The 22,500-nt window shown below is 44.3% G+C and overlaps 1 protein-coding gene across 1 annotated transcript in view; it reads left to right on the top strand.

The window, feature by feature from the left end:
- Positions 1-17,759, top strand: part of ccdc171 (coiled-coil domain containing 171) — a 75,242-nt gene extending 57,483 nt beyond the window's left edge. The window contains 6 exon segments of the mRNA XM_031793053.1: positions 622-679; positions 682-766; positions 2,554-2,608; positions 5,876-6,007; positions 8,180-8,332; positions 16,629-17,759. Coding sequence (XP_031648913.1) covers positions 622-679; positions 682-766; positions 2,554-2,608; positions 5,876-6,007; positions 8,180-8,332; positions 16,629-16,898 — 753 coding nt within the window. The 3' untranslated portion in view covers positions 16,899-17,759.
- Positions 17,760-22,500: the final 4,741 nt, after the last annotated feature.

Below are 22,500 nucleotides of genomic sequence, written 5' to 3' on the forward strand. Positions count from 1 at the left end.
TGTCTCTCTACTCTCTCTCTCTCTCTGTTCTCTCTCTCCTGTCTCTCTCTCTCGCTATGTCTCTCTCTCTCCGCTTTGTCTCTCTCTCATCTCTCTCTGTCTCGTCTGTCTCTCTCACTCGTTCTCTCTTCTCTCTACTCTCTCTCTGCTCTCATCTCATCTCGCGTCATGTCTCTCTCCTCTCTCGTATTGTCCTCTCTCATCTCTCTGTCTGTCTCTCTGCTCTCCTCTGTACCTTCTCTCTCTCTCTCTGTCGTCTCCTCTGTCTCTCTCTCTGCATCTCTCTTGTCTCTTACTGTCTTCTGCTCTCTCTCCTGTCTCCTCTCTTCTCTCTCTCTCTGTTCTCTCTACTCTTCTGTCTCTCTCCGTCTCTCTCTCTCTCTCTCTCCTCTCTCTGTCTCTCTCTCTGTCTCTCTCTCTCTCTCTCTGTGTCTCTCTCTCTTGTCTCTCTGGTTCTCTCTCTCTTCTCTGTCTCCTCCTCTTCTCTCTAGTCCGCTTCTCTCTCTCTCTCTCTCTCTCTCTGTCTCTCTCTCTCTGTCTCTCTCTCTCTCTCTCTCTCTTCCCTCCCTAACTCTAACCCTCTCCCCCCTAACTCTAACCCTCTTCCCTTCTCCCCCCAAGAGTCTGTCGGAAACTCGTCAGGAGGTTCGTCAGAAGGAGCAGTCTCTAAGGGTTCTGGGTAACACCTGTCGGGCCTACAGCAGGAGAAGAAGAGTCTGGAGGAGAATGTCAGACACGCGGAGGATGCACTACGCATGGCAGCCAAGTACGCACTAGCACCCTAAACACTATACCCTACACACTAGCACCCTAAACACTGCACCCTAAACACTATACTGAGTGGAAACCAGATTGCATACCAGAGATAATACTATAGACATCAAGTCAGCATTCGTCACACAGGTGTTCCTCTATCCAGGTGGGTGAGGGCAGGGTGGAGAGCACCCTGCTTCATCTATGGCTCTGTTGGGGCTGTATGCGGTAGCAGAGAGGACAATCTGTGACTTGGGTGGCTGGAGTCTTAGACAAATTTTAGGGCCTTCCTCTGACACCGCCTGATATAGAGGTCCTGGATGGCAGGGAGTTCGGCCCCAGTCATGTACTGGGCAGTACGCACTACCCTCTGCCAAGCACTTGCCATACCAAGTGGTGATGCAGCCAGTCAAGATGCTCTCGATGGTGCACGCTGTAGAACGTTTTGATGATTTGAGGGCCCGTGCCAAGTCTTTTCAGCCTCTTGAGGTGGAAGAGGCGTTGTCGTGCCCTCTTCCTAACTATGTGGGGTGTTGTGTGAATCCTGATGGATTCCTTAGTGATGTGGACACTGAGGAACTTGAAGCTCTCGACCCGCTCCACTACAGCCCCCGTCGATGTGGAAGGCGCCGTGCTCGGCCTTCCTTTTCCTGTAGTCCACGATCAGCTTCTTTGTCTTGCTGACGTTGAGGGAGCAGGTTGTTGTCCTGGCACCACACTGCTAGGTCTCTGACCTCCTCCCTATAGGCTTTGAGTCAGCGCGTGCTTTGAGTTCAAGTCCTGGTAATCCGTCTGTCGCTGCAGCCTTGTGAATGTTGACCTGTTTAAAGGTCTTACACACATCGGCAACGGAGAGAACTACACACAGTTGTCCTGAGCAGCTGGGAGCTCTCATGCATGCTTCAGTGTTGCTAGCCTCGAAGCGAGCATAGAAGGTATTTATTTTGTCTGGTAGGCTCGCGTCACTGGGCAGCTCGCGGCTGGGTTTCCCTTTGTAATCCGTGATAGTTTTCAAGCCTGCCACATCCGACGAGCGTCTAAGCCGGTGGAAAATGAGTTCATAAAAAGGTTTGAAGTTTTCCGGCTTTCGTCACCGGCCACTAGGAGGAGCACTGTCTCTGGACGAGCATATTCTTGTTTCCTTTATGGCCTTATACAGCTCGTTAAGCGCTGTCTTATTGCCAGCATCGGTCTGTGGTGAAAATAGACAGCCTTGAATATATATAGATAAACTGTCTTGGTTAATGTAATGGACATGTGACCCAATAATGTTCATGTACTGTAGGGTCTTGACCCAATAATGTTCATGTGCTGTAGGGTCTTGACCCAATAATGTTCATGTACTGTAGGGTCTTGACCCAATAATGTTCATGTACTGTAGGGTCTTGACCCAATAATGTTCATGTACTGTAGGGTCTTGACCCAATAATGTTCATGTACTGTAGGGTCTTGACCCAATAATGTTCATGTGCTGTAGGGTCTTGACCCAGTAATGTTAATGTACTGTAGGGTCTTGACCCAATAATGTTCATGTACTGTAGGGTCTTGACCCAATAATGTTCATGTACTGTAGGGTCTTGACCCAGTAATATATATGTACTGTAGGGTCTTGACCCAGTAATGTTCATGTACTGTAGGGTCTTGACCCAGTAATATATATGTACTGTAGGGTCTTGACCCAGTAATGTTCATGTACTGTGTAGGGTCTAAAAGCCGATGATGACTGTGGCATTAGCTTGCCATTGTAATGCTCTCTGTCTCTGTCTCTTTGTCTGTCTTTCTCTCTGTCTCTCTCTCTAGGCGCAAGGACTCCCTGGCCAGCTACATGAGAGCAGTAGAGAGCAGCTACAGAGAGGTGAGCAACACTGGGTGGGTGGTGTTTAAATGGAGAGGTGAGCAGCACTGGGTGGTGTTTAAATAGAGAGGTGAGCAGCACTGGGTGGTGTTTAAATAGAGAGGTGAGCAGCACTGGGTGGTGTTTAAATAGAGAGGTGAGCAGCACTGGGTGGTGTTTAAATAGAGAGGTGAGCAACACTGGGTGGTGTTTAAATGAGAGGTGAGCAGCACTGGGTGGTTTTTAAATAGAGAGGTGAGCAGCACTGGATGGTGTTTAAATAGAGAGATGAGCAACACTGGTGGTGTTTAAATAGAGAGATGAGCAACACTGGGTTTGGTGGTGTTTAAATAGAGAGGTGAGCAACACTGGGTGGGTGGTGTTTAAATAGAGAGGTGAGCAACACTGGGTGGTGTTTAAATAGAGAGGTGAGCAGCACTGGGTGGTGTTTATATAGAGAGGTGAGCAGCACTGGGTGGTGTTTAAATAGAGAGGTGAGCAGCACTGGGTGGGTGGTTTTTAAATAGAGAGGTGAGCAACACTGGGTGGGTGGTTTTTAAATAGAGAGGTGAGCAACACTGGGTGGGTGGTTTTTAAATAGAGAGGTGAGCAACACTGGGTGGGTGGTTTTTTAAATAGAGAGGTGAGCAACACTGGGTGGGTGGTTTTTAAATAGAGAGGTGAGCCGTACTGGGTGGTTTTTAAATAGAGAGGTGAGCAACACTGGGTGGTTTTTAAATAGAGAGGTGAGCAGCACTGGGTGGTGTGTAAATAGAGAGGTGAGCAACACTGGGTGGTGTTTAAATAGAGAGGTGAGCAACACTGGGTGGTGTTTAAATAGAGAGGTGAGCAGCACTGGGTGGTGTTTAAATAGAGAGGTGAGCAACACTGGGTGGTGTTTAAATAGAGAGGTGAGCAGCATTGGGTGGTTTTTAAATAGAGAGGTGAGCGACACTGGGTGGGTGGTGTTTAAATAGAGAGGTGAGCAGCACTGGGTAGGTGGTTTTTAAATAGAGAGGTGAGCCGTACTGGGTGGTTTTAAATTGAGAGGTGAGCAGCACTGGGTGGCGTTTAAATAGTGAGGTGAGCAGCACTGGGTGGTTTTTAAATAGAGAGATGAGCAACACTGGGTGGTTTTTAAATAGAGAGGTGAGCAACACTGGGTGGGTGGTTTTAAATAGAGAGGTGAGCCGTACTGGGTGGTTTTTAAATAGAGAGGTGAGCAACACTGGGTGGTTTTTAAATAGAGAGGTGAGCAGCACTGGGTGGTGTGTAAATAGAGAGGTGAGCAACACTGGGTGGTGTTTAAATAGAGAGGTGAGCAGCACTGGGTGGTGTTTAAATAGAGAGGTGAGCAACACTGGGTGGTGTTTAAATAGAGAGGTGAGCAACACTGGGTGGTTTTTAAATAGAGAGGTGAGCAGCACTGGGTGGTTTTTAAATAGAGAGGTGAGCAATACTGGGTGGGTGGTTTTTAAATAGAGAGGTGAGCAACACTGGGTGGTGTTTTAAATAGAGAGGTGAGCAGCACTGGGTGGTGTTTAAATAGAGAGGTGAGCAACACTGGGTGGTGTTTAAATAGAGAGGTGAGCAACACTGGGTGGTTTTTAAATAGAGAGGTGAGCAGCACTGGGTGGTTTTTAAATAGAGAGGTGAGCAGCACTGGGTGGTGTTTAAATAGAGAGGTGAGCAGCACTGGGTTGTGTTTATATAGAGAGGTGGGCAGCACTGGGTGGTGTTTAAATAGAGAGGTGAGCAGCACTGGGTGGGTGGTGTTTAAATAGAGAGGTGAGCAGCACTGGGTGGTGTTTAAATAGAGAGGTGAGCAGCACTGGGTGGTGTTTAAATAGAGAGGTGAGCAGCACTGGGTGGGTGGTGTTTAAATAGAGAGGTGAGCAGCACTGGGTGGTGTTTAAATAGAGAGGTGAGCAGCACTGGGTGGTGTTTAAATAGAGAGGTGAGCAGCACTGGGTGGGTGGTGTTTAAATAGAGAGGTGAGCAGCACTGGGTGGTGTTTATATAGAGAGGTGAGCAGCACTGGGTTGTGTTTAAATAGAGAGGTGAGCAGCACTGGGTGGTGTTTAAATAGAGAGGTGAGCAGCACTGGGTGGGTGGTGTTTAAATAGAGAGGTGAGCCTTACTGGGTGGTGTTTAAATAGAGAGGTGAGCAGCACTGGGTGGTGTTTATATAGAGAGGTGAGCAGCACTGGGTGGTGTTTAAATAGAGAGGTGAGCAGCACTGGGTGGTGTTTAAATAGAGAGGTGAGCAGGACTGGGTGGGTGGTGTTTAAATAGAGAGGTGAACAGCACTGGGTGGTGTTTAAATAGAGAGGTGAGCAGCACTGGGTGGTGTTTAAATAGAGAGGTGAGCAGCACTGGGTGGTGTTTAAATAGAGAGGTGAGCAACACTGGGTGGTGTTTCAGAGCATTGTGTGTTGTAACCACATACTATCAGTCACAATGCCAGACAAACCAGCTTCAAGTATGGTACAATATTCTCCTACGTGGGACGAAGGTGAGTTACCCTCCCACTCCCAGGAGGTTTGACCCCTCCAACTCCCAGGAGGTTTGACCCCTCCCACTCCCCGGAAGTTTGACCACTCCCACTCCCCAAAGGTTTGGCCCCTCCCACTACCCGGAGGTTTGGCCCCTCCCACTCCCCTTTGGCTCAGCAGTGTGTCCTTGAAACAGAAGCACTAACACACAAACCTGCACACACACGCACACACAGCCACACACATATACACACACAGCCACACACATACACACAAAGCCACACACATACACACACATACACACACATACACACATACACACACATACACACATACACACACAGCCACACACATACACACACAGCCACACACATACACACACAGCCACACACATACACACACAGCCACACACATACACACACAGCCACACACAGCCACACACAGCCACACACAGCCACACACAGCCACACACATACACATGCTACGTATCAACAACCATTGTTGGCCAATCCAGTAAGGTTTGTAATCTATGGTGAGCATCGATTGGTCACTCGAGTCCCCCTCTGCTTCTCCCTCTTTCCTTCCGTTGAATGTGAATGTCTTCCCATGTTACACAGTGTAAATGGCCCAATACACACACTCTCTCTTTCTCTATGATAAACTAGGACCACCTCTTTACTTCCGTTGAATGTGAATGTCTTCCCATGTTACACAGTGTAAATGGCCCAATACACACACTCTCTCTTTGTCTATGATAAACTAGGACCACCTCTTTCTCCTGCCCCCACCGCAGGTCAGAGACCGTATCGTCCAATCACGATCCACCTCCACTGACAAGGACCTCCCTCTGCAGTTACCAAGAGTGCACCTGGATCTGACTGGACCAGAGAGGTTGCTGGGAGGGCCGGACGTGGCCGCCTGTCAGGTACTAGTCCTGTAGGGAGACTGAGTTTAGTCTGTCAGGTACTAGTCGTCCTGTAGGGACACTGAGTTTAGTCTGTCAGGTACTAGTCCTGTAGGTACACTGAGTTTAGTCTGTCAGGTACTAGTCGATCTATAGGGACACTGAGTTTAGTCTGTCAGGTACTAGTCGATCTATAGGGACACTGAGTTTAGTCTGTCAGGTACTAGTCGATCTATAGGGACACTGAGTTTAGTCTGTCAGGTACTAGTCCTGTAGGGACACTGAGTTTAGTCTGTCAGGTACTAGTCCTGTAGGGACACTGAGTTTAGTCTGTCAGGTACTAGTCGTCCTGTAGGGACACTGAGTTTAGTCTGTCGGGTACTAGTCCTATAGGGACACTGAGTTTAGTCTGTCAGGTACTAGTCCTGTAGGGACACTGAGTTTAGTCTGTCAGGTACTAGTCGATCTATAGGGACACTGAGTTTAGTCTGTCAGGTACTAGTCCTGTAGGGACACTGAGATTAGTCTGTCAGGTACTAGTCGATCTATAGGGACACTGAGTTTAGTCTGTCAGGTACTAGTCGATCTATAGGGACACTGAGTTTAGTCTGTCAGGTACTAGTCCTGTAGGGACACTGAGTTTAGTCTGTCAGGTACTAGTCGATCTATAGGGACACTGAGTTTAGTCTGTCAGGTACTAGTCGATCTATAGGGACACTGAGTTTAGTCTGTCAGGTACTAGTCGATCTATAGGGACACTGAGTTTAGTCTGTCAGGTACTAGTCCTGTAGGGACACTGAGTTTAGTCTGTCAGGTACTAGTCCTGTAGGGACACTGAGATTAGTCTGTCAGGTACTAGTCGTCCTGTAGGGACACTGAGTTTAGTCTGTCAGGTACTAGTCCTGTAGGGACACTGAGTTTAGTCTGTCGGGTACTAGTCCTGTAGGGACACTGAGTTTAGTCTGTCAGGTACTAGTCCTGTAGGGACACTGAGTTTAGTCTGTCAGGTACTAGTCCTGTAGAGACACTGAGTTTATTCTGTCAGGTACTAGTCCTGTAGAGACACTGAGTTTAGTCTGTCAGGTACTAGTCCTGTAGGGACACTGAGTTTAGTCTGTCAGGTACTAGTCCTGTAGAGACACTGAGTTTAGTCTGTCAGGTACTAGTCCTGTAGGGACACTGAGTTTAGTCTGTCAGGTACTAGTCCTGTAGGGACACTGAGTTTAGTCTGTCAGGTACTAGTCCTGTAGGGACACTTAGTTTGGCCTGTCAGGTACTAGTCCTGTAGGGACACTGAGTTTAGTCTGTCAGGTACTAGTCCTGTAGGGACACTGAGTTTATTCTGTCAGGTACTAGTCCTGTAGGGACACTGAGTTTAGTCTGTCAGGTACTAGTCGATCTATAGGGACACTGAGTTTAGTCTGTCAGGTACTAGTCGATCTATAGGGACACTGAGTTTAGTCTGTCAGGTACTAGTCGATCTATAGGGACACTGAGTTTAGTCTGTCAGGTACTAGTCGATCTATAGGGACACTGAGTTTAGTCTGTCAGGTACTAGTCCTGTAGGGACACTGAGTTTAGTCTGTCAGGTACTAGTCCTGTAGGGACACTGAGTTTAGTCTGTCAGGTACTAGTCGTCCTGTAGGGACACTGAGTTTAGCCTGTCAGGTACGAATCTTGTAGAGAAAAAGAGGAAGTTATCCCTGAAACTGATCAAATACTGATATATGTACTACTAGATATATGTATCTACTAGAGCAGGTTAACATATTACCATCTACTGTCAGTAGTCGGTCCTCTCAGAACTAGAGCAGGTTAACATATTACCATCTACTGTCAGTAGTCGGTCCTCTCAGAACTAGAGCAGGTTAACATATTACCATCTACTGTCAGTAGTCGGTCCTCTCAGAACTAGAGCAGGTTAACATATTACCATCTACTGTCAGTAGTCGGTCCTCTCAGAACTAGAGCAGGTTAACATATTACCATCTACTGTCAGTAGTCGGTCCTCTCAGAACTAGAGCAGGTTAACATATTACCATCTACTGTCAGTAGTCGGTCCTCTCAGAACTAGAGCAGGTTAACATAATCCTGATGTTAGTTCAACACCCGTCCCTGAATAATTAAAACAAACACACACATTCACACCCTGAATAAAAACCTTTTGCTCTTTCCTCCCATGGTGCATTGCAGAGCCTGGTGGGGACGTTCTCTGAGTTATACCACGCAGCGTTCTCCAGGATTGGCTCGATGGAGAGGGAAATCTCCACCCACCAAAGCCATGTCTCCGCCCTCCGGAAAGAACTACACGATGCCTGTCTCAGGGAGGACCTCTGTTTCATCCCTGTAAGAGACGAGAGAGACTCGATAGTAACACTGTCCTACAACTAGAGAGACTCTATATAGTAACACTGTCCTACAACTAGAGACTCTATACAGTAACACTGTCCTACAACTAGAGAGACTCTATATAGTAACACTGCTGTCCTACAACTAGAGAGACTCTATATAGTAACACTGTCCTACAACTAGAGACTCTATATAGTAACACTGTCCTACAACTAGAGACTCTATATAGTAACACTGTCCTACAACTAGAGAGACTCTATATAGTAACACTGTCCTACAACTAGAGAGACTCTATATAGTAACACTGTCCTACAACTAGAGACTCTATATAGTAACACTGCTGTCCTACAACTAGAGAGACTCTATATAGTAACACTGCTGTCCTACAACTAGAGAGACTCTATATAGTAACACTGCTGTCCTACAACTAGAGAGACTCTATATAGTAACACTGCTGTCCTACAACTAGAGAGACTATATAGTAACACTGCTGTCCTACAACTAGAGAGACTCTATATAGTAACACTGTCCTACAACTAGAGAGACTCTATATAGTAACACTGTCCTACAACTAGAGAGACTCTATATAGTAACACTGTCCTACAACTAGAGACTCTATATAGTAACACTGTCCTACAACTAGAGACTCTATATAGTAACACTGTCCTACAACTAGAGAGACTCTATATAGTAACACTGTCCTACAACTAGAGAGACTCTATATAGTAACACTGCTGTCCTACAACTAGAGACTCTATATAGTAACACTGCTGTCCTACAACTAGAGACTCTATATAGTAACACTGCTGTCCTACAACTAGAGACTCTATATAGTAACACTGTCCTACAACTAGAGACTCTATATAGTAACACTGTCCTACAACTAGAGAGACTCTATATAGTAACACTGCTGTCCTACAACTAGAGAGACTCTATATAGTAACACTGTCCTACAACTAGAGAGACTATATAGTAACACTGTCCTACAACTAGAGAGACTCTATATAGTAACACTGTCCTACAACTAGAGAGACTATATAGTAACACTGTCCTACAACTAGAGACTCTATATAGTAACACTGTCCTACAACTAGAGACTCTATATAGTAACACTGTCCTACAACTAGAGACTCTATATAGTAACACTGCTGTCCTACAACTAGAGACTCTATATAGTAACACTGTCCTACAACTAGAGAGACTCTATATAGTAACACTGTCCTACAACTAGAGACTCTATATAGTAACACTGTCCTACAACTAGAGACTCTATATAGTAACACTGTCCTACAACTAGAGACTCTATATAGTAACACTGCTGTCCTACAACTAGAGACTCTATATAGTAACACTGTCCTACAACTAGAGACTCTATATAGTAACACTGTCCTACAACTAGAGACTCTATATAGTAACACTGTCCTACAACTAGAGACTCTATATAGTAACACTGCTGTCCTACAACTAGAGACTCTATATAGTAACACTGCTGTCCTACAACTAGAGAGACTCTATATAGTAACACTGCTGTCCTACAACTAGAGACTCTATATAGTAACACTGCTGTCCTACAACTAGAGACTCTATATAGTAACACTGCTGTCCTACAACTAGAGACTCTATATAGTAACACTGTCCTACAACTAGAGACTCTATATAGTAACACTGTCCTACAACTAGAGACTCTATATAGTAACACTGTCCTACAACTAGAGACTCTATATAGTAACACTGTCCTACAACTAGAGACTCTATATAGTAACACTGTCCTACAACTAGAGACTCTATATAGTAACACTGTCCTACAACTAGAGACTCTATATAGTAACACTGTCCTACAACTAGAGACTCTATATAGTAACACTGTCCTACAACTAGAGACTCTATATAGTAACACTGTCCTACAACTAGAGACTCTATATAGTAACACTGTCCTACAACTAGAGACTCTATATAGTAACACTGTCCTACAACTAGAGAGACTCTATATAGTAACACTGTCCTACAACTAGAGAGACTCTATATAGTAACACTGCTGTCCTACAACTAGAGAGACTCTATATAGTAACACTGCTGTCCTACAACTAGAGACTCTATATAGTAACACTGTCCTACAACTAGAGAGACTCTATATAGTAACACTGTCCTACAACTAGAGAGACTCTATATAGTAACACTGTCCTACAACTAGAGACTCTATATAGTATCACTGTCCTACAGCTAGAGACTCTATATAGTAACACTGCTGTCCTACAACTAGAGACTCTATATAGTAACACTGTCCTACAACTAGAGACTCTATATAGTAACACTGCTGTCCTACAACTAGAGAGACTCTATATAGTAACACTGTCCTACAGCTAGAGACTCTATATAGTAACACTGTCCTACAACTAGAGAGACTCTATATAGTAACACTGTCCTACAACTAGAGACTCTATATAGTAACACTGTCCTACAACTAGAGACTCTATATAGTAACACTGTCCTACAACTAGAGACTCTATATAGTAACACTGCTGTCCTACACTAGAGACTCTATATAGTAACACTGCTGTCCTACAACTAGAGAGACTCTATATAGTAACACTGTCCTACAACTAGAGAGACTCTATATAGTAACACTGTCCTACAGCTAGAGACTCTATATAGTAACACTGTCCTACAACTAGAGACTCTATATAGTAACACTGCTGTCCTACAACTAGAGAGACTCTATATAGTAACACTGTCCTACAACTAGAGAGACTCTATATAGTAACACTGTCCTACAGCTAGAGACTCTATATAGTAACACTGCTGTCCTACAACTAGAGAGACTCTATATAGTAACACTGTCCTACAACTAGAGACTCTATATAGTAACACTGTCCTACAACTAGAGAGACTCTATATAGTAACACTGTCCTACAACTAGAGACTCTATATAGTAACACTGCTGTCCTACAACTAGAGAGACTCTATATAGTAACACTGTCCTACAACTAGAGACTCTATATAGTAACACTGTCCTACAACTAGAGAGACTCTATATAGTAACACTGCTGTCCTACAACTAGAGAGACTCTATATAGTAACACTGTCCTACAACTAGAGAGACTCTATATAGTAACACTGTCCTACAACTAGAGAGACTCTATATAGTAACACTGCTGTCCTACAACTAGAGAGACTCTATATAGTAACACTGTCCTACAACTAGAGAGACTCTATATAGTAACACTGTCCTACAACTAGAGAGACTCTATATAGTAACACTGTCCTACAACTAGAGAGACTCTATATAGTAACACTGTCCTACAACTAGAGACTCTATATAGTAACACTGTCCTACAACTAGAGACTCTATATAGTAACACTGTCCTACAACTAGAGACTCTATATAGTAACACTGCTGTCCTACAACTAGAGACTCTATATAGTAACACTGTCCTACAACTAGAGACTCTATATAGTAACACTGTCCTACAACTAGAGACTCTATATAGTAACACTGCTGTCCTACAACTAGAGAGACTCTATATAGTAACACTGTCCTACAACTAGAGACTCTATATAGTAACACTGCTGTCCTACAACTAGAGAGACTCTATATAGTAACACTGCTGTCCTACAACTAGAGAGACTCTATATAGTAACACTGTCCTACAACTAGAGACTCTATATAGTAACACTGCTGTCCTACAACTAGAGAGACTCTATATAGTAACACTGTCCTACAACTAGAGACTCTATATAGTAACACTGTCCTACAGCTAGAGACTCTATATAGTAACACTGCTGTCCTACAACTAGAGACTCTATATAGTAACACTGTCCTACAACTAGAGACTCTATATAGTAACACTGCTGTCCTACAACTAGAGAGACTCTATATAGTAACACTGTCCTACAGCTAGAGACTCTATATAGTAACACTGCTGTCCTACAACTAGAGAGACTCTATATAGTAACACTGTCCTACAGCTAGAGACTCTATATAGTAACACTGTCCTACAACTAGAGAGACTCTATATAGTAACACTGTCCTACAACTAGAGACTCTATATAGTAACACTGTCCTACAACTAGAGACTCTATATAGTAACACTGTCCTACAACTAGAGACTCTATATAGTAACACTGCTGTCCTACAACTAGAGACTCTATATAGTAACACTGTCCTACAACTAGAGAGACTCTATATAGTAACACTGTCCTACAACTAGAGAGACTCTATATAGTAACACTGTCCTACAACTAGAGACTCTATATAGTAACACTGTCCTACAACTAGAGACTCTATATAGTAACACTGTCCTACAACTAGAGACTCTATATAGTAACACTGCTGTCCTACAACTAGAGACTCTATATAGTAACACTGTCCTACAACTAGAGAGACTCTATATAGTAACACTGCTGTCCTACAACTAGAGACTCTATATAGTAACACTGTCCTACAGCTAGAGACTCTATATAGTAACACTGCTGTCCTACAACTAGAGAGACTCTATATAGTAACACTGTCCTACAACTAGAGAGACTCTATATAGTAACACTGTCCTACAGCTAGAGACTCTATATAGTAACACTGCTGTCCTACAACTAGAGAGACTCTATATAGTAACACTGTCCTACAACTAGAGACTCTATATAGTAACACTGTCCTACAACTAGAGAGACTCTATATAGTAACACTGTCCTACAACTAGAGACTCTATATAGTAACACTGCTGTCCTACAACTAGAGAGACTCTATATAGTAACACTGTCCTACAACTAGAGACTCTATATAGTAACACTGTCCTACAACTAGAGAGACTCTATATAGTAACACTGCTGTCCTACAACTAGAGAGACTCTATATAGTAACACTGTCCTACAACTAGAGAGACTCTATATAGTAACACTGTCCTACAACTAGAGAGACTCTATATAGTAACACTGCTGTCCTACAACTAGAGAGACTCTATATAGTAACACTGTCCTACAACTAGAGACTCTATATAGTAACACTGTCCTACAACTAGAGACTCTATATAGTAACACTGTCCTACAACTAGAGAGACTCTATATAGTAACACTGTCCTACAACTAGAGACTCTATATAGTAACACTGCTGTCCTACAACTAGAGACTCTATATAGTAACACTGCTGTCCTACAACTAGAGAGACTCTATATAGTAACACTGTCCTACAACTAGAGAGACTCTATATAGTAACACTGTCCTACAACTAGAGACTCTATATAGTAACACTGCTGTCCTACAACTAGAGACTCTATATAGTAACACTGCTGTCCTACAACTAGAGAGACTCTATATAGTAACACTGTCCTACAACTAGAGAGACTCTATATAGTAACACTGTCCTACAACTAGAGAGACTCTATATAGTAACACTGTCCTACAACTAGAGAGACTCTATATAGTAACACTGCTTTCCTACAACTAGAGAGACTCTATATAGTAACACTGCTGTCCTACAACTAGAGAGACTATATAGTAACACTGCTGTCCTACAACTAGAGAGACTCTATATAGTAACACTGTCCTACAACTAGAGAGACTCTATATAGTAACACTGTCCTACAACTAGAGAGACTCTATATAGTAACACTGTCCTACAACTAGAGACTCTATATAGTAACACTGTCCTACAACTAGAGACTCTATATAGTAACACTGCTGTCCTACAACTAGAGACTCTATATAGTAACACTGTCCTACAACTAGAGACTCTATATAGTAACACTGCTGTCCTACAACTAGAGACTCTATATAGTAACACTGTCCTACAACTAGAGACTCTATATAGTAACACTGTCCTACAACTAGAGAGACTCTATATAGTAACACTGTCCTACAACTAGAGAGACTCTATATAGTAACACTGTCCTACAACTAGAGACTCTATATAGTAACACTGTCCTACAACTAGAGACTCTATATAGTAACACTGCTGTCCTACAACTAGAGAGACTCTATATAGTAACACTGTCCTACAACTAGAGACTCTATATAGTAACACTGTCCTACAACTAGAGACTCTATATAGTAACACTGTCCTACAACTAGAGACTCTATATAGTAACACTGTCCTACAACTAGAGACTCTATATAGTAACACTGTCCTACAACTAGAGAGACTCTATATAGTAACACTGTCCTACAACTAGAGAGACTCTATATAGTAACACTGTCCTACAACTAGAGACTCTATATAGTAACACTGCTTTCCTACAACTAGAGACTCTATATAGTAACACTGCTGTCCTACAACTAGAGACTCTATATAGTAACACTGTCCTACAACTAGAGACTCTATATAGTAACACTGTCCTACAACTAGAGAGACTCTATATAGTAACACTGCTGTCCTACAACTAGAGAGACTCTATATAGTAACACTGTCCTACAACTAGAGAGACTATATAGTAACACTGTCCTACAACTAGAGAGACTCTATATAGTAACACTGTCCTACAACTAGAGAGACTCTATATAGTAACACTGTCCTACAACTAGAGACTCTATATAGTAACACTGTCCTACAACTAGAGACTCTATATAGTAACACTGCTGTCCTACAACTAGAGACTCTATATAGTAACACTGTCCTACAACTAGAGACTCTATATAGTAACACTGTCCTACAACTAGAGACTCTATATAGTAACACTGTCCTACAACTAGAGACTCTATATAGTAACACTGCTGTCCTACAACTAGAGACTCTATATAGTAACACTGTCCTACAACTAGAGAGACTCTATATAGTAACACTGTCCTACAACTAGAGACTCTATATAGTAACACTGTCCTACAACTAGAGACTCTATATAGTAACACTGTCCTACAACTAGAGACTCTATATAGTAACACTGTCCTACAACTAGAGACTCTATATAGTAACACTGTCCTACAACTAGAGACTCTATATAGTAACACTGCTGTCCTACAACTAGAGACTCTATATAGTAACACTGTCCTACAACTAGAGAGACTCTATATAGTAACACTGTCCTACAACTAGAGAGACTCTATATAGTAACACTGTCCTACAGCTAGAGACTCTATATAGTAACACTGCTGTCCTACAACTAGAGAGACTCTATATAGTAACACTGTCCTACAACTAGAGACTCTATATAGTAACACTGTCCTACAACTAGAGACTCTATATAGTAACACTGTCCTACAACTAGAGAGACTCTATATAGTAACTCTGTCCTACAACTAGAGAGACTCTATATAGTAACTCTGTCCTACAACTAGAGAGACTCTATATAGTAACACTGTCCTACAGCTAGAGACTCTATATAGTAACACTGCTGTCCTACAACTAGAGAGACTCTATATAGTAACACTGTCCTACAACTAGAGACTCTATATAGTAACACTGTCCTACAACTAGAGACTCTATATAGTAACACTGTCCTACAACTAGAGAGACTCTATATAGTAACACTGTCCTACAACTAGAGACTCTATATAGTAACACTGCTGTCCTACAACTAGAGACTCTATATAGTAACACTGTCCTACAACTAGAGAGACTCTATATAGTAACACTGCTGTCTCTCGTCAGTCCTTTCCGATGATTGACAGTGTTGTAGAACTTCTGTTTGGCTCATTTAACACCACAGGGACTGCAGTGTCCGACAGAGGGGAAATCAGGCTGGATCCCAGATGTCTGTGTGCATTTTTTTGCTGCAGATGAATCTTTTAGTTAATGACTCTCTACTTTTCCAGACTTAACTTCCGAACTGTGAAATGTGTCCGTTTGACCAAAAACCACAGTGACAGTTTCAATAGGAAGACTTTACTACTTCTAACCCTAGTTTCCCATTTCCTTTAATCTGGTCGTTATAATCCCCAAAACAAACGAGGGTTTTGTAGATGTTGTAAAGGAGCTTGTCTCTGGAAACAGCTGAATATGGACGGTCCTCATTTAAATGACAGGCTGCTTTAAAGCGCGACCTGCGATTCAATTGACTTTTAAAAAATCTTTATTTTTTAATTTTTTACTAAGAGCTCATTTCAAAGGCTGAAAATAACTCGGATCAGTCTCTCTATATCATTCCCTCTCTCCAGGCTTCTCCTGTAAATAATTTTTTGGGGGGGGGGCTCGTCTGTCAGTGGCTGTGTCTGACCCTCAAAAAGGCCAACAACGTCTCGTAATTCTGAGCTTAGGACCTTCAGACCGACTAGGACATCATTTTGTTTGGTAGTTTGTGGAACATGGATGAAAGGAAAGTGTTTGTGTGTGTTTCCATGTTCCTTAACCCGTTGACCCCTTCTTCTTCAGGTGTGCGATTCTCAATCGTCAATGACCCCTCACCCAGACGACCTCTGTCAACTCGTCGTTGACCCTGAAGCCCCTCCTACCGAACGCACCAACGCTCTGCTGAGGGAGGCAACCGGCAACCCCAACCCTACCCCCTCTCTCGCCCCCTCCCTCGCCCCCTCCCTCGCTCCCTCCCTCCCCTTGTCAGACCCCCCTAAAAAGGCTAAGGGCAGTAAGAAGGTGCCCAAGAAGACTCGTTCTGTACCGCCCAAGGCTCCGTCAAGAAGATAGACCACAGAATCACTGTTGTGTGTTACAGTGTATCTGTTGTGTGTTACAGTGTTATCTGTTGTGTGTTACAGTGTATCTGTTACAGTGTATCTGTTATGTGTTACAGTGTATCTGTTATGTGTTACAGTGTATCTGTTACAGTGTATCTGTTACAGTGTATCTGTTGTGTGTTACAGTGTATCAGTTACAGTGTATCAGTTACAGTGTATCAGTTACAGTGTATCAGTTACAGTGTATCAGTTACAGTGTATCAGTTACAGTGTATCAGTTACAGTGTATCAGTTACAGTGTATCTGTTGTGTGTTACAGTGTATCAGTTACAGTGTATCTGTTATGTGTTACAGTGTATCTGTTACAGTGTATCTGTGCTGTGTTAGTGTTATCTGTTGTGTGTTACAGTGTATCTGTTATGTGTTACAGTGTATCTGTTATGTGTTACAGTGTATCTGTTATGTGTTACAGTGTATCTGTGCTGTGTTACAGTGTATCTGTGCTGAAACACCGAAACACCGAGACCCATGGGTTCCCTTTGGGAAGCATCGTGTGTTACGAGAACGACCCTTCAATATCCACGCCACAGATTCCTTCTACAGTGTATATCTGTCCTCACAGATTCCTTCTATAGTGTATATCTGTCCTCACAGATTCCTTCTATAGTGTATATCTGTCCTCACAGATTCCTTCTATAGTGTATATCTGTCCTCACAGATTCCTTCTATAGTGTATATCTGTCCTCAATGAAGCGTTTTGATACTGTCATTAAGAGCATGAAGAAGAAGACATTTATTTTAGCTGAAGAAAAGAAAAGGATAAAGATCTGTTTTTGTAACATGAATCAGTAAACCTTTTGTACCTGGAAAATGACTACTGTCGTTTCAGTTTGGGTCGTGTGATGTCTCTTACGTCCAGAGCTCTGTGTGTGTGTGTGTGTGTGTGTGTGTGTGTGTGTGTGTGTGTGTGTGTGTCTTCGTGAACCCTATACTCAGATCTCTCCTAAATGTGTCTCTCTCTCCCAGATACCCCCAGTACATCTCCACACAGACACAAGACAGACTGTGAAGCCTAATGGCTTGAAGTCACTATGTGTGTGTGTGTGTGTGGCTTGAAGTCACTATGTGTGTGTGTGTGGCTTGAAGTCACTATGTGTGTGTGTGTGTGTGGCTTGAAGTCACTATGTGTGTGTGTGTGTGTGGCTTGAAGTCACTGTGTGTGTGTGTGTGGCTTGAAGTCACTATGTGTGTGTGTGTGTGGCTTGAAGTCACTGTGTGTGTGTGTGTGGCTTGAAGTCACTATGTGTGTGTGTGTGTGTGGCTTGAAGTCACTATGTGTGTGTGTGTGTGGCTTGAAGTCACTATGTGTGTGTGTGTGTGGCTTGAAGTCACTATGTGTGTGTGTGTGGCTTGAAGTCACTATGTGTGTGTGTGTGTGTGTGGCTTGAAGTCACTATGTGTGTGTGTGTGTGGCTTGAAGTCACTATGTGTGTGTGTGTGTGGCTTGAAGTCACTATGTGTGTGTGTGTGTGGCTTGAAGTCACTATGTGTGTGTGTGTGTGGCTTGAAGTCACTATGTGTGTGTGTGTGTGGCTTGAAGTCACTATGTGTGTGTGTGTGGGGCTTGAAGTCACTATGTGTGTGTCGGAGCAACATTCAATACATTTTAGGTATTTTAATTTGCATACATCCTGTTCTACTAGTCAGTCCCACAGCTGGTTCTGTGTCTGTAGCTCAGAGCTTGTGACTTGATGATCTGTCTACCTGTCTGTCCTGAGACAGAGCGGGGGTGCCTGTACCTGTCCCCAACCACCTGCCCTCAGCCAGCCTGCTACTGTCACCTCACTGAGTTTGTGTGTGTGCCGTGTGTTGTGTGTGTGTGTGTCACTCCACTCCTGTTCTCTTCCTACTCTGACCTGATTATTAAAACCATTGGAAGTAAAACGGTCATAACACTCAACCTCTATGGATACCTCTAGTACTACCACACCTCTCCTCCATGGATACCTCTAGTACTACCACACCTCTCCTCCATGGATACCTCTAGTACTACCACACCTCTCCTCCATGGATACCTCTAGTACTACCACACCTCTCCTCCATAGATACCTCTAGTACTACCACACCTCTCCTCCATAGATACCTCTAGTACTACCACACCTCTCCTCCATGGATACCTCTAGTACTACCACACCTCTCCTCCATAGATACCTCTAGTACTACCACACCTCTCCTCCATGGATACCTCTAGTACTACCACACCTCTCCTCCATGGATACCTCTAGTACTACCACACCTCTCCTCCATGGATACCTCTAGTACTACCTCTCCTCTCCTCCATGGATACCTCTAGTACTACCACACCTCTCCTCCATAGATACCCCTAGTACTACCACACCTCTCCTCCATGGATACCTCTAGTACTACCACACCTCTCCTCCATGGATACCTCTAGTACTACCGCACCTCTCCTCTATGGATACCTCTAGTACTACCACACCTCTCCTCCATGGATACCTCTAGTACTACCACACCTCTCCTCCATGGATACCTCTAGTACTACCACACCTCTCCTCCATGGATACCTCTAGTACTACCACACCTCTCCTCCATGGATACCTCTAGTACTACCTCTCCTCTCCTCCATGGATACCCCTAGTACTACCACACCTCTCCTCCATGGATACCTCTAGTACTACCACACCTCTCCTCCATGGATACCTCTAGTACTACCACACCTCTCCTCCATGGATACCTCTAGTACTACCACACCTCTCCTCCATGGATACCTCTAGTACTACCACACCTCTCCTCCATGGATACCTCTAGTACTACCACACCTCTCCTCCATGGATACCTCTAGTACTACCACACCTCTCCTCCATGGATACCTCTAGTACTACCACACCTCTCCTCCATGGATACCTCTAGTACTACCACACCTCTCCTCCATGGATACCTCTAGTACTACCACACCTCTCCTCCATGGATACCTCTAGTACTACCACACCTCTCCTCCATGGATACCCCTAGTACTACCACACCTCTCCTCCATGGATACCTCTAGTACTACCACACCTCTCCTCCATGGATACCTCTAGTACTACCACACCTCTCCTCCATGGATACCTCTAGTACTACCACACCTCTCCTCCATGGATACCCCTGATACTACCACACCTCTCCTCCATGGATACCTCTAGTACTACCACACCTCTCCTCCATGGATACCCCTAGTACTACCACACCTCTCCTCCATGGATACCCCTAGTACTACCACACCTCTCCTCCATGGATACCTCTAGTACTACCACACCTCTCCTCCATGGATACCCCTAGTACTACCACACCTCTCCTCCATGGATACCTCTAGTACTACCACACCTCTCCTCCATGGATACCTCTAGTACTACCACACCTCTCCTCCATGGATACTCTAGTACTACCACACCTCTCCTCCATGGATACCTCTAGTACTACCACACCTCTCCTCCATGGATACCTCTAGTACTACCACACCTCTCCTCCATGGATACCTCTAGTACTACCACACCTCTCCTCCATGGATACCTCTAGTAGTACCACACCTCTCCTCCATGGATACCTCTAGTACTACCACACCTCTCCTCCATGGATACCTCTAGTAGTACCACACCTCTCCTCCATGGATACCTCTAGTACTACCACACCTCTCCTCCATGGATACCTCTAGTACTACCACACCTCTCCTCCATGGATACCTCTAGTACTACCATACCTCTCCTCCATGGATACCTCTAGTACTACCACACCTCTCCTCCATGGATACCTCTAGTACTACCACACCTCTCCTCTCCTCCATGGATACCTCTAGTACTACCACACCTCTCCTCTATGGATACCTCTAGTACTACCACACCTCTCCTCCATGGATACCTCTAGTACTACCACACCTCTCCTCTATGGATACCTCTAGTACTACCACACCTCTCCTCTCCTCCATGGATACCTCTAGTACTACCACACCTCTCCTCCATGGATACCTCTAGTACTACCACACCTCTCCTCCATGGATACCTCTAGTACTACCACACCTCTCCTCTATGGATACCTCTAGTACTACCACACCTCTCCTCCATGGATACCTCTAGTACTACCACACCTCTCCTCTCCTCCATGGATACCCCTAGTACTACCACACCTCTCCTCCATGGATACCTCTAGTACTACCACACCTCTCCTCCATGGATACCTCTAGTACTACCACACCTCTCCTCCATGGATACCTCTAGTACTACCACACCTCTCCTCCATGGATACCTCTAGTACTACCACACCTCTCCTCCATGGATACCTCTAGTACTACCATACCTCTCCTCCATGGATACCTCTAGTACTACCACACCTCTCCTCCATGGATACCTCTAGTACTACCACACCTCTCCTCTCCTCCATGGATACCTCTAGTACTACCACACCTCTCCTCTATGGATACCTCTAGTACTACCACACCTCTCCTCCATGGATACCTCTAGTACTACCACACCTCTCCTCCATGGATACCTCTAGTACTACCACACCTCTCCTCCATGGATACCCCTAGTACTACCACACCTCTCCTCCATGGATACCTCTAGTACTACCACACCTCTCCTCCATGGATACCTCTAGTACTACCACACCTCTCCTCCATGGATAACTCTAGTACTACCACACCTCTCCTCCATGGATACCTCTAGTACTACCACACCTCTCCTCCATGGATACCTCTAGTACTACCACACCTCTCCTCCATGGATACCCCTAGTACTACCACACCTCTCCTCCATGGATACCCCTAGTACTACCACACCTCTCCTCCATGGATACCTCTAGTACTACCACACCTCTCCTCCATGGATACCTCTAGTACTACCACACCTCTCCTCCATGGATACCCCTAGTACTACCACACCTCTCCTCCATGGATACCTCTAGTACTACCACACCTCTCCTCCATGGATACCTCTAGTACTACCACACCTCTCCTCCATGGATAACTCTAGTACTACCACACCTCTCCTCCATGGATACCTCTAGTACTACCACACCTCTCCTCCATGGATACCTCTAGTACTACCACACCTCTCCTCCATGGATACCTCTAGTACTACCACACCTCTCCTCCATGGATACCTCTAGTACTACCACACCTCTCCTCCATGGATACCTCTAGTACTACCACACCTCTCCTCCATGGATACCTCTAGTACTACCATACCTCTCCTCCATGGATACCTATAGTACTACCACACCTCTCCTCCATGGATACCTCTAGTACTACCACACCTCTCCTCTCCTCCATGGATACCTCTAGTACTACCACACCTCTCCTCTATGGATACCTCTAGTACTACCACACCTCTCCTCCATGGATACCTCTAGTACTACCACACCTCTCCTCTATGGATACCTCTAGTACTACCACACCTCTCCTCTCCTCCATGGATACCTCTAGTACTACCACACCTCTCCTCCATGGATACCTCTAGTACTACCACACCTCTCCTCCATGGATACCTCTAGTACTACCCACACCTCTCCTCTATGGATACCTCTAGTACTACCACACCTCTCCTCCATGGATACCTCTA

Source organism: Oncorhynchus kisutch, linkage group LG16, assembly GCF_002021735.2.
Source record: "Oncorhynchus kisutch isolate 150728-3 linkage group LG16, Okis_V2, whole genome shotgun sequence".
Lineage (NCBI taxonomy): Eukaryota > Metazoa > Chordata > Actinopteri > Salmoniformes > Salmonidae > Oncorhynchus > Oncorhynchus kisutch.